The 13,860-nt window shown below is 43.2% G+C and overlaps 1 protein-coding gene across 1 annotated transcript in view; it reads left to right on the forward strand.

Moving 5' to 3' along the window:
* The first annotated feature begins 1,207 nt into the window (after nt 1–1,207).
* Nucleotides 1,208–13,860, forward strand: part of CLVS2 (clavesin 2) — a 55,742-nt gene continuing 43,089 nt past the window's right edge. The window contains exons 1-2 of the mRNA XM_052677876.1: nt 1,208–2,571; nt 11,545–11,719. Coding sequence (XP_052533836.1) covers nt 2,183–2,571; nt 11,545–11,719 — 564 coding nt within the window. The 5' untranslated portion in view covers nt 1,208–2,182. The remainder of the gene's footprint in view (nt 2,572–11,544; nt 11,720–13,860) is intronic.

The raw sequence follows: 13,860 nt of genomic DNA on the forward strand, positions 1-13,860 counted from the left end.
TCTGGAGGCTTGGGACCATGACCACTGCCTTGGAGAGCGTGTTCCATGCCCGACCATCCCCTGGTGAAGAACCTTTCCCTAAAATTCACCAGACTCTCCCCTGACACAGCTCCATGCTGTTTCCTGTGCTCCTACTGCTGTCACCAGATAGCAGAATTCAGCGCTACCCCTCTGCTACCCTCATGAGGAGCTATAGGCTGCTATGAGGCCTCCCCTCAGCTTCCCCTCCCATAAAGAGTTGGCGTTTCTAGAAAGCAATTCAGTCCTTAGCTGGACCCTGCTCCTTCCTCTCTTGTGTGGCATCCCACAGTACACGGTACAGCTGGATGGAAGAAATAGGGACTCTCCCACACTGGCCTACCTTTAGATCATGTCATTCGTGCCCAGGAAGGACTGTTTCTGCTGCCCTCCCAGCCACTCATATTGCAAGTGTTTTGAGATTGGGCTGCTGTGAGGAAATAGGTAAAACCTGTATTGGCACAAGGTTTCTGGTGAAGAACTGTTAGATCTCATAGAACACTGTGAGAACAAAATCTCCCTGAAGTCCCCTGGTGAGTAATGATTTTGCCATCTGACACCTCTCCCGCCATAGCCCCACACTCGCTGCCAACAGCCCCCCCTGCTGCTGACCTCATATGTTCCACCTGAAGCTTTGCAGAAAATGCAGGGCACCATTTAATTGTTTTTATGAGTATCTTTATTTGTCTTAGAACTCAGCCTATACTTCCCACTGGTCTCGTTCCCATCTGCACTCTGCAAACGGATCAGTGATTTCACTGCCTTTTCAATAATTCAGGCTGTGTGCTTTAGCGATGTCATCTCGGGAAAGAAGCACCAAGGCGCTGCGCTTCCCACCGGCGGGAGGAGGAGGCGCACGGCGGAGGCTTCCCTGAACCTTTCGCTTCATTTTCAGAGACATTTGCATCAGAAAGGTCCAATCCCTCAGACAAAGGTCAGATGCTCTTCAGCGGGAACTTTTCCCTGAAATCTGACCGCAGACCCAAACTTTCTGCATCAAAAAAGCATCTTTCCTCACTGACATCTCCAATATACAGGAGCACGGTATTTTTGCTCATTGCAACACAATGCATTTTAAGACATGCGAGGCCAAAACAGAAGGCTGCTGTATTTCAAGCCCAGGCTCTTACTCCTACAACGCTGCACGTTAAGAAATGCCGCCCAGAGAGGGCTGGAGGCAGCATACAGGCCTCTGATGACACCCCGAGCTCTGCGCGGCCCCTCCCGCAGCAACACCACCATCTTGCAGCTCTCGGCGCCGGCGCAAATTCCGCGCAACGCCGCGGGCAAAGGCTGAGTCTCCGCTTCTCCTCATCCTGTCCGCGGGGGCGGTGTCCGCTGGCGTTGTCGGCACTCTGCTGCCTGGGCGTGTGTCCGTCCGTCTGTCTGTCCGTCCGTGTCCCCGCAAGGCGGGGCCGCGCAGACCGCGCCGGCTGCTGCCATCTGGGAGCCGGGGCGTGGAGCGGAGGAGGGCGCAGGGGGGGGACGAGCATCCTTCAGGCCGAGGCTCCGTTCGTTTCTGCGGGTTCCGTGTCCGCTTTTGGGCACCGGTACCAGCGAAGTACCTGCAGAATCGGTTTGCCTCCTCCTCCTCCTGTTTTTTTTTTTTTTTTTTTTACCTTGGTGATTTTTTATTTTTATTATTATTTTTTTTCCCTCCCACGAAGAAGCTTCCGAAACTGGGCGAGAGCTGATTTCCCGTAGATGGTGCCGCGGCGGGGAGGGCAGCTCCCTTGCCACCCCCGGGCCGGGGGAGCAGCCCCCGGCTCCGCTCGCCCTGCCTAGCGGCTCCTTTCGCGGCACCGGCAGCGGGGCGAGCGGCAGCCGTCAGCCCGCAGCCCCGTCCCCGGTGGCGGGCGGCGGCGCCTCCGCTGAGAGGCTGCGGGGAAGATGCGGCCCGGAGAAGCCCGCCGCGGGGAGGGCGCTATACGGGAGAGATAACGCGGCTCCGCCAGCAGCCGGGGGCGTCGCGGCGCCGGCGGGGGGAGTCAGCAGCCCCCGGGACCCGGGAACCTCCGGAGAGGACCGGAGAACGGCGGGACGCGGCCCGGCGGCGGGGAGCGGCGATTTGCCGTGCCCGGCTCCGCGCCTCGGGACCAGCGTGCGGGAGGCTGAGGAGCGCGGGCGGCAGCAGGAGGAGGAGGAGGAGGAGGAGGGCAGCGCCATGACTCACTTACAGGCAGGGCTCTCCCCTGAGACTCTGGAGAAAGCCCGGCTGGAGCTGAACGAGAACCCCGACACCTTGCACCAGGACATCCAGGAGGTGCGGGACATGGTCATCACCCGGCCGGACATCGGCTTCCTCCGCACCGATGATGCCTTCATCCTACGGTTCCTGCGGGCCAGGAAGTTTCAACACTTCGAGGCGTTTCGCCTCCTGGCACAATACTTTGAGTACCGCCAGCAGAACCTGGATATGTTCAAGAGCTTCAAGGCCACCGACCCGGGCATCAAACAGGCGCTGAAGGATGGTTTCCCTGGCGGGCTAGCCAACCTGGACCACTATGGCAGGAAAATCCTCGTCCTTTTTGCTGCCAACTGGGACCAGAGCAGGTAAATGCGGGGCCACCTGCCTGCTTTTATCCCTTCTTCCCCAGGGGGATGTGTGGGAAAAGCTGTGCCAGAGCAGAGGGAGTGGGTGGGTGGACAGTGGGACACACGAGCAGGGTAGCAGCCTGGAGGTAAGGGAAGAAAAGAAATGTATTTGATGACTTAGCACCTCTTCAGCCATTTCATCCTTTAGGCTCTGAATTTTTGGGAGCTACTCAGGTGCTCTTCTCTGTCAGGTGCTTTGGGGTTTATGCCCATCCCCTTCACCACAGGGGTTGATATGGCAGATGCTATGCTCAACCCTGACAAAGGCTGGCTGCACTCATTGTGCTGGTCTCCCTGCTTCAGCACACACAGAGCTGCTCAGGTACAATAGGACAAAGTGGGAGATACTCTTTGCAAGTCAAGGGTATCCATCATGGTTTTGGAGCTGAGAAGTTTGCCCGTGCAAAAAGCTGAGGCTCCAAATCCTTTCCCTCATCTAAAGAAAGCCCTTTCTGAGCCACCTGGAAGTGCTGGGATGAAAGTTATAGTAACCATTTCTTTTCCCCACTCATGCTACTCTGAGTGTGAATCCACTTGCTGGTATGATCCAGGCATACAAAGCTCTGGTGGCAGGTTGAAGGAGGCTGATGCAGTCTCCAGAATAATCTCATTCTTCTGGGGACTGCTCTAGCCTGAAGATGACTTGGCAGGCTGGCCAGAAAACTGCCTATCATTAGGGCCCTTTCTTTTAGCTTTTGGCTGGGTATTATAAGACTGTCAGATGCCATGCCTATTTTCTCCTGCAGTCGTAAATCACCAACACAGCTTGACTTCAGAACATGTAAGTGTGTGCATCCATAAAGAGAGGACTCTAAAACCTGCAGCTTTGAGCACTGCATCTCTAGGCTTCTCCAGGGTCTTCAGTGCATGCAGATTTAAGATCTGCAGCACTTAGTGAGAAAATCAAAACACCTGCTAGTTGCCTTCACCCACATTATCCTATACAGACAACACAATCTGGGCAGTGGCAGTGCTGAGCACTGAGGGATCTCCCTCAGCTGCTTTGAAACGGACAGGACACAAATGTTGATCATAGTGGATAGAATGGGTGCAGAAGTATAAGTGTTTGTGCAAGGCCCTCCCACAGGCTGTCCATGGCCATTGTGGGAGGGGGCTCATTCTGCTCCCATTACCAGTGGGTGCTTCAGCTGGAGTGGATCTCTGCCTGCAGTGCCTTTCTTCCTCCAGATAGAGTGGCCACATACATGCTGCCTGCCAGAGAAGCTTCCTTGCCCCTGCTAGCCCTTGGGTTGTACCCAGGGGTCAGAAAGTTGCTGTCTAGCACAAATTGAAACTGCACCCACCACCACACTGACCAGGAAAATACAGATGGAGGTGGGCAGACCTGGGGCCAGATCCTCATTCTGGTGTGGATTTCTGGCATATGGAGCCACTGACGATAAGTGATGAGCCAGGGTGATGTGGCTGGGGACTCTGAGGAGCTTCATTGTCCTTCCTAGGGACCAGGTCAAATTCTTATTTTAAAAACAGCTCCACAAACTCTTAAAATCAGCAAAGGAGGAGTTAGCAGAGGAGTGGATGTTTGGGCCGTTTATTAAATCATGCGTCTACCATGAAGAATTTCCCATGTTTACGATAGCATGGACTGCTAAATGCCTTTATTTCTCAGTAATGAAGAAAATTCCTGAAACTTTCTGACACTTTGCAGATCATCAGCACTTAATCAGATGAATACCAAGAACTGGAAACCTATCCTAAGGAACCTGCTTTAGCAGGGGAGGTGGAATATATGATCCCCTGAGGTCCTTTTCAACCCCTATGATTCTGTGGTTTTGTGTAACCTGAGCTCAGACAGATTAGCACTTCAAAAAACATATATATATATAAATTGCCATGTGAATAGAATAACTTCATTTTCTTCTTAATTTTGATTGTGCTGATATTTAAATTGCAGGAGACCAGCTGACACAACAGTACATTTACTGTGATTTTTGTCCGTATGTGCTGTTGGTACAATTCTTGATCTTACAACAGCAGAGTGACTGAGGTCCACCAGCATACCCAATGGCCGTGTCTGCAGCAGAGCTCCTGCTCCTCAACAGCACATGCCTCAAGCATGCTCTCCTCTGGCTGAGAGATTCATTTTGAGACCACAGCACAGACAAAGGGGAGAGCCCTGGAGCCTAGCTGTGGGGAGTGGCTTGCTCCAAGGCTCAGTACACATCAGCAACAGACCTGGGAATGAAGCTAGGCCACTCTTTCTTCCTAATTATCCATTTCCATTATCTGTTGTCCAGCAGCTGCATCTATGCGGTATAGTGTGGGGAGCACACTGAGGTTTCTGCACAGCATGTCTCAAGCTCATGCTCTAACTGATTTGAAATAGTGAAGCAAGTAAGTAAACAGTGTTCCTCTGACAGCAGTGCTGGGAGGATTCCTTTTCAAAGTTTGTTTTGTTAGGACCTTATTACATGGTTCATAAACTAAGTGAATAGAGCGCAGCAAGTCTTCAAATTTATTATGGCCAGCATGGAACCATTAGAAATAAAAAGTTCTGAGTTTTTTTTTTTCTTTTTTAGATGAGTTTCAGACATGCTATAAGTAATTTATTTAGCATCAGTAGTCTTATCATTTACACTGTTCCAATTAGAATGAAAAGCATGGGAGGCAAGAATTCCTATGGTAAAACAAACCCGTCTACTCAGTGTTAAATCATTGAATTAAAGCAGGGCCTGATAACTGTACCAACTGTCCTTCCTTCTGAACAACTAAATCAGGATCAAGTAGCCCAACAGCTTTCCAGACCCTGTTCACTCTCCATCATCCTTGCCAAGATGACACTTGGGGTAGTGGGATCAGCCTCCCATATGAGCTTCCAGGCCATGGATTCATATCTGTGTGTGGCTTGTAGGTGTGTATTTGCATTTGAAGATTCCACTTTTTCACATGTCCAGATGGTGCAGTTGTTTTGTGTTAATGGCAAGAATAACTTCAGCTCTCACAGCAAAGGATCTTTTGCTGTTCATGTTCTTCAGTATACTTTGTAGCATCTGTACACAAGCTCCTCATAAAATCGGTCCATTTTGATGCAATTTTCTTGAGCTCTTTCCTTGTATTAGCTATCTCAGAGATTTCCTAGAAAGTGCAGGAGACAAGTACACTAATTCATGATTCTTGTCTGTGGTGTAGTGACTATGAAGCAAGGAAATCTGAGTGTGCATACCTTGTGTATATCTTGAGGGCTCTTCTTTCACTGAAATTGTGAAAAAATTATTAAGCCAGAACAGTAGATTAGAAGTGAGATGATGGCTCAGACTCAAATAGCTTTCTCCTTTAAGCCACAGTGGCACAATGGCTCATTTGAAAGAAATCTTTACTTGCCAAGACAGAGATGATATTAAAATACAAGTTGTGAATTCTATACATGTTTGGCACTTTCAGGAGACATGTGGTTTAAATTCAAGCAAAGGATTTGTCATTTATGTCTTCTAGTTAACAGTTTGCGCCTTGAGTGACATAATCATTCCACCCAGTTTTAATCCTCAAGTTAACTTAAAACTTTTTGATGTTGTGGGTAGGATGGCAATTAAGACAATAGGATAACTGCCAAATTGGATTATCTGTTGTTCAATTTGAATGTGAACTGGCTGGAATCAAAATGTGTGTAAACATAAGATGCGGTGGTTGCCACCTATCACCAAAGATGTTTGGTATTAAAAACAGCTGTCCGCTAGATTTGACAAGACTTCTGTCTCCTGTGTTTTCCCTATCCTGTCCTTCTCTTGGCCATGTGGAAACCACAGTGGCTTCTGGTAGCAGAGTTAAAAGGTGAAAGATTGTAGTGAAGTACTACCAAGAATGTCTTCCAGACTGTTTTTCCTATAAACCATTTGAAATCTTTGATGCTGTTTGTATCCCTTAAAAAATTCTCATAGAACTATTCTTTTTGCTGCCACTATTAAATAACAAGAGAGTGGGATGTTCAGCAGGTTGAGCTGTTCTGTTCTTGACAAATCAAGGCCTCAGTGAGTGATTACTCTAGCAGGCCTTGCTGCTGTAGAAATGGTAGCCCTCTTACATTTATAAGAATCACTGTCAGCATGGCTATTAACTTGTCAAGCCTTTCTAGCCTCCTTGCCTCAAAGTCAACTGGAACAGAACATTTCAGGAGGCAGTAGAGTGTATCTACACGCTGGTCCCCACCTCATTTGAACTCAAGCTGGGGTTGACATAGAAAAGGAACATTACGAGTGTATTATGTATGTGATGATGTATTTTCAGCTTGTGTTACTCACTTTAACAGCCAGGCTAAAGAAGTTGTCTGAGCTCTTCATTGAATTAAGCATGACTCTATAAATAGAGGACATTAAATACATATAAATTAGCCATGAGTTCTAGATTATCCTAGGAATTAGTGGTACCTTGCTAGCTACAGAGTGTGCTGGAAGAGTCTGCTGGAACAAGGGAACGTTGGGCATAAATAAAGCAGGACTTGTCTGTGCCCAGCTCACCTCCAGGCTGCCTCAAGACATGCACAGAAGTAAGGCTGCTAGTGCACCCTGCTTCCAACAGCTCTGCAGCCAATGCCTTGGAACTGGGACCAGAGTGAAATGAGGGTCTCCTAAATAAGCACTGCAACTTAGCACACATCAGTAAGAATAAAATGATTGTGTCTTTTCTTCATATTTTGTTCTATTTACATTAAAGGTTAATATGTTATATTTTTTTCTTTTTGCTTTAAAGTATAGAAAAGCAGTCAGAGCCACTTTGTACAAAATTTATTTCACAGTCACTAGTAGCTCTCATCCTGCTTTTCTCCCTTTTCATTGGTTGTATTTCTGTATCTATATAGAATATAATTTCAGTGTGGAGTGAAAGCTTCAGCAGTGCAATCCCAAGAACTGGGAGTTAACACTATCTTATCTAGAGAAAGGCTTTTTCTAAGAAAAATAAGCTACCTACTTGGAGTTTGTAGAAGTTGATGGTAATCTGCAAAATATTAAAGTAAAAGCCTGCATTAAACCAGTAATTTGAATATCACCTAAAAGCTGCAATTTCTGCATCAGCTTTTACATAGTGCTCTCGGTGCTGTATTTCTGCACAAATATAATTTATTAAATGCAGAATAATGCATATTTCTCAAACCAGTATACTAGTTTTTCAGAGGCTCACAATTCGTGAAGGACTGGGAGTTCAGCTTTTAGCTGTAAAGATGCAAAGTACATTTCATCACGCATCTCTGAAAGCTGAAATGATAATTATTTTGGCAAATATTTCTATCAAGGTTTTGGCTGGAACAAAGCTAATTATGGGGAAGCAGTTCCCTGTGTGGAATAACTAATGCAGCAGTAAGATCACATGGCTGTTGTGAAAAACAGCTCCCAATTCTCAGATGTTATTTATCCAGGGTAATATTGCAGTTGTCTTACCTACTGGTTAAATTTCCAGTGCTTGTCTGGAGATTGGCTGTATCAGATAGTTTGTGTGAGATTATGTAAAGAAGTTCAGTGCCATTTGGGTTAGCTTGTGGTTGGCTGTAAGCAATGGAATAGCCATAGGTTAGCTTGATGTGTGTTTTTTTTTGTGTATCTGAATCAAGTAAATTTTTCCACCTTCTGTTTATGTGGGATTTTCATGTCCCTAAAGCCCAGCTATGATTGGAGAGCACCTGTTGTGGTAAAGCCTGTGCATCCTGGTGCAAATGTGAGCAGTAGTAGCAGTGAGGTGAAGTGCTGGACAACATGTAGCTGTCTGTACACAAATAAGTCTACTGTGTGAAAGCTTTACTATAGTTTCCTTAATCATATTTCATTTGCTTGGATTGTTCAGGTGGTACATTCAGTACTCAGCTTGCCATTTGCAGCACCTGAGATTTCATCTATCACACCAAGCTCACATTTCTGGCTTACCTCAGCATGTGTCCAGCAGAAAAGCTGCTTTAAATATCCATTAATGGATTTGTGTTTCTTGTCTGGTTTTCTGTACTGTACTTAAGTAATGTATCAAAAACAGAAGAGGAGGTCCATTAGAGAATAAAAGATCACTCTTATTTCCAGCTAATTGTCCTAAAGAGTATTAGAGGGGGGAAAATTGGTTATCAGTGTCAAGTCCCTGTGTAAATCTAATGTGGATTTTCAGACTTAAATGAGTATCTCAGATACTTCCCTTTGACAGAGAGAGTTGTTGCTTGCTTCTAGCTAGATATTTGTTCTTCAGGATGTTGTTTGCAATGAGAAAACAACCTTTTGTTTTTTACATTGGGTAAACATACAACATTGTCACTGTAGACAGTATTTCTCTAAGCAAACTAAGCAAACATGCGATAGGCGATGGTGAATATACTATACATAGATTTGTGGAGACCCAGCCCTGTGGCTATTGGTTACTCTCTGTGGTGGCTGAAGTCTTCGTTGATATCTGACAGTTTTCCCACTGTCTTGAACAATTTCAGGATATTATTAGGTATATATATATATATATAGGTATATAGGTACATATGAATATATAATTCAAGTATATATATATATGTAAATAAATAAAGATGTACTGTTTACAGAACTGATCAAACAAAGCAAAGTAGCCTTTTGCCACCAGAGAGCCATTAATCTAAGGCATACAATATATTTTTAAAGTCCCATAGGGAGAGTGTTTAGGGATCTATTGCAGGAAACTGGGAATCTTGGACTGGAGGTTGGTGTTTCCACTAGCCTCCTGCTTTGTGGAGCCACTGTCATGGAGAATAAGGTCACCTAAATAAGGTAGCACATATGGCAAGTGGGATTGAGGCTAACTGTATAATTTGAGTAATTCCAATTTATTTTTCTTGTAAATATGAGATCTGATAGAAGGTCTGCCTAAGGCTGAGATATCTGTAAATAGCTGCTGTCACATTGCCTCACCTGGAGATGCTTTCCTTCTCTGTGCCACCTTTCCCCTTGGAAGATCTCTTACAGAGTGTATTTCTATCTAATTTTATATTAAAAAATACTAATTCTGAGACATGCCCCATTGGTTTTGAAGGCAGTTGGGCACTCTCCAGCCCTGCCCCTGAACCCAAACACAATGCTGTGTACCTCACCCCCTCAGACAAAGTATGCTTTGATCATAATTCTGGCAGTTATACAAGACATTGACCATACAGGGGAACTTCAGTACTCTTCTTGATTAGGCATCCCCTAATGTCTTTGCATGCCTGTGCTGTAGCGGATAGATTAACTGGTGACTCAAGGTGCATTAAGACCATTTTAGTGCCAGTGTAATGTTCTGTAGCCTTGCTGCTGCAGAACACCCTCATATGAGAACATATTTCACTTCGGTCAGGAAAGAGACGATGGATGATTTCATTTTTCCTCAAGTCACTTGTTACACTACAGAGTTGTGGATATTTGTTGCTTGTTCAGAGACATCAACAGCAACTTTGGCATTTCCGCCTCCCTAATGGATGTTGCATGCAGCAATTGGGCTAGGGGAGTTGTTTTGCCTAGAGAGAGGGAGAGAGCATCAACTGGGCCAAGCCTGAGGCACTGTCTGTGCCTGTGGGAAGCTTTACCCAGGCTTGCTTCACTGTACCTTGTGCAGAAATGGGGTCCTGGGATTACAGCTCTTTGATCTCCCTGTGGAAAAATTTCCATTTTCAGTAATGGCCTTTTCTTTTTCTTTTTTTTTTCTTGCCAAAAGGAAATAGAGAATTTCAGAATTTTGAGGACTTCCATAGGGAAATTACAGAGAAGAATTTTTCTTCTGCAGTTCTCTCTCCCTACTGGAAAAATCTGAACAATAAGAGGGACATACAAAACTACCTGCAAATGTGAGCTCTTTGAACAGTAAAAAATTAGAAAAAAGTGACTTCTCAGAAAAGTGGAAAATAGAGAGGTGAATATGAAAACTCTTATCCTAGTCAACCAAACCAAATTCAAATCAAAGAAAGAGTTTTTAAAATGAAGAGAAATATCATAGTAAACAATAGTTCCCCTATTCTTTTCAGAGGAAAACAAGCTTTTTCTTGTTGACTTGAGTTAGGCTGACATTAATTATCCCCTTTCCCGGGACTGTGTAGTCAGGAGATTCCTCAACTTTTATTAGGCTAAAACAAAACTACGTGGAAAAATGTGAGAAGTTAGCTGGATCAGATGACTATCACTTTTTTTTCCTTCTTTCAAAACATAGTATTGTGTATAATGGAACAGTGCACACACTGTATTAAAAGAAGAAGCTTTTAATATAATTTAATGCAATATTGAAATAGGAATATGTACTTTTTGCTGGATATACAATATGGTGGAGATTTCTCTGAAAGTTCAGAACATTGACAACTTCTGTGTTTAATAATGTCACAGGGCCTTATTGAAAGGACCAGAGACACTAGACAAAGGCTATTACTCTTAACCAGAGGCACTCCAACCCTATTGTATGTTACTTTCCACTTTTGAGATCCTTGAGGCTCATTACAGATCAGCCTTCTTTGTAGATTTAAGAGAAAACATTATGGGTAAGAGGATCATGTGGAAATTCCATTTTTTAATAGGGTAATTTTGAGAGGCTATTTTTTCAATTATTTCAAAAGAAAATATGGGAGGAAACTTTGGATCTATGCTTCTGGTATTAGACTCAGATTTGATATAATTATGATTTCAGGAAAATACTATTTGTTTATATACGTTTGTACAGACATTTGAGATAATATCCAGAATAATTAGGCAGTCTCCTAGAAAAAAAGTTCAAATTTGCTTTTGGTGTTTCATATTCTTGTATTCTTTTGGTTGGCTGATGGTCTAGATATATGTAATCATTCCTCAGAGGAGGAAGTCAACTAACCAAGCTTTTGAGATCTTCCTAAGCTTACATATCCATGACTTCTGAAGTTACGTATGCTGTTGGACTCTGGATAAACAGTGCATAGGAGGAATGTTCAGAACTTCCACCAGACCTTGATGTACATGGCTTAACCGATTCTTGCTTTCACATTCACAGGTACACATTGGTGGATATTTTGCGCGCCATACTTCTTTCTTTAGAAGCCATGATAGAAGACCCTGAGCTTCAAGTGAATGGATTTGTTTTGATTATAGACTGGAGCAACTTCACCTTCAAGCAGGCCTCCAAGCTCACACCAAGTATGCTTAGGTTAGCCATAGAGGGCCTTCAGGTAATATTCTTCTTTCTTTCTTTTCCCAATTCTTTTTTTTTTTTTTTTTTTCCGGCAGTTCATTGTAAATCTGGAAGGCTAAAAAAGCACCAAAACAAAAACAAGAATTATGCATCCTTCCAAATAGCAAGGCTCTTAGCACCTTAATGTATCTTCAGACAAATTACAGTGGAGGAAGCTAATATGTGAGCTCAGTCTGCTAACTGCACTAAGTCCTGGCATGTAGGCTCCTTCTTTGCCATAAATAAGAGGGAACATCTCTGTCTTTATCCCAAAGTGACTGTCTTCCTGCAAATTCAGACCATAGCTTCTGCAGCTGCAACTTAGAAACAATCAGTTGATTTGTCATTCTGAACGAGCTAATGGAGTGTGGGGTGCTGCTGCCTTGCTAGGCCATTTGTTTTGTTGGCTGTATTGGAGACAAACTCACACTATATCAGTTGGCCTGAAAAGTGTGGGACAGATAGTATTTACTCATGGAAAGGCCAGCATGTGCTTGACTTTTTATTGGGTTAGGATTAATTTGAGTAGCATCTTTTAGGACTGAGTATGCAGTGATTTAAATTTCTTTCTGCTCCTTCTACATGTACTTTATGTGGAACAGGCACAAACGTGGAAAACATACTGTTGACTCCTGTGGTTTTTTAATGCTTATTAAAATTAAAAACTGGAATCCATGAAGTGGTTGTTTCCTGTAGAATCTTGAGATACTGTGTTAAAAATACCTGTAATTCACTACTAAACAAGGTAGTGTACTTTGATTTTTCAAGGACGTATACTTATTTTCTGTGATATTTTCATCCTTTTTATGTTTTTATTACTTATAAAGCAGAATAGCAACCTCAACTTTGAACTTGCTTCTTTGATATTGAACTTTGATATTGCTATTTTGAAGAAACATGTATAGCAGTAATTTGGAGTTTTGATCTAAATCTTCAAATGGCTGAAAGAGTACTCAGCCTGCTGTTGCACACAGAAAGGTAGTGACAGTCATTAATGATGATTTGAATTTTCATTTTGTTGTGCTTACTTATGCAATGGTGTACTTACATAGTTTCAAATGTATATCACAAAGCAGCAGTGAGATCTGTGCTTTAAAAGTCCCGTTTTCTTCTATTGCTTTCAACATTGTTTTCTTCTTTGTGTTGCTTTTCAAAGTTAGCAGTTGTTTTCTCATTTAGATCATGAATAAATACTTCAGTACTCCTTGCTTTTAAATTATGGTGTCTCTTCTTGTACTTTAACCAGAGGTTATTTTGAGGATGTCAGTGGATAAGTTAGTTGGACTCTTAAACTGTGTTCTCACGGCATTAGTTGTTGCATTGCTGAGTTGAGGTGAAGTCCACTTGATTAGTTTACCCATCTGGAGACAAAACAGTCCCCAGTTTTGTATGTGCTAATATCCTCAATCTGACAGTGGTAAGCACCTAGGGCATTATTTTCTCACTGTCTCCAGTCTTGTTGACTTCAGGTAAGTAGAGATGCAACTCTATGTAGATTTATTTAGGAATCAATGAAAAGTGCTCAAGCCAATTGCATTGATCATCTTGGACAGCAAACCTCCCTTCAGAAATAATTATTATGAGGAAAAAAAGAAGAGAATATCTTGGTAGAAAGATTATGCAGAGAAACCCTGGGCAATGGATGCATTTACTTGCATCTTCTTGCAGCATTTAGTGCCTAAAATATTCCATTTCCTTACACTCTATAATGATTGACTTTTATTTTTAACAAAAATTTGTAGCAGAAACATAATTCTGAACAACGTTAAAGTAAGAAGCACTGAGGTAGTATGAAGAAGAATAAAAGCAGCTCAGCCACACAATTTATTTGTGATCTTTGTTAATACTCTCTGTTTAATCACAGAAATAGAATTTACTTTGGCTTATAAGATTTAACAGGGCTCAAGATGCTTAAAGTTACCACTTAGTGAATTTAAATATTTTTCTTACTTGGGTGGGAAGGGAAAATGGGATTAGTGACCACTATATTTGATATTAACCAAGTCTCTTTGCCTCCTCAATGAAATCTACTAAATTTGCATTTTATTTGGTTAGCTTTCATTGTGAACAGAATATGGCAAGTTCCAAACTGAACTTATTACAAGCTATGGCATTTCCAGGCTCTTCATAACTGTTTAT

Source organism: Tympanuchus pallidicinctus, unplaced genomic scaffold (assembly GCF_026119805.1).
Source record: "Tympanuchus pallidicinctus isolate F22 unplaced genomic scaffold, pur_lepc_1.0 scaffold1, whole genome shotgun sequence".
Taxonomy (NCBI): domain Eukaryota; kingdom Metazoa; phylum Chordata; class Aves; order Galliformes; family Phasianidae; genus Tympanuchus; species Tympanuchus pallidicinctus.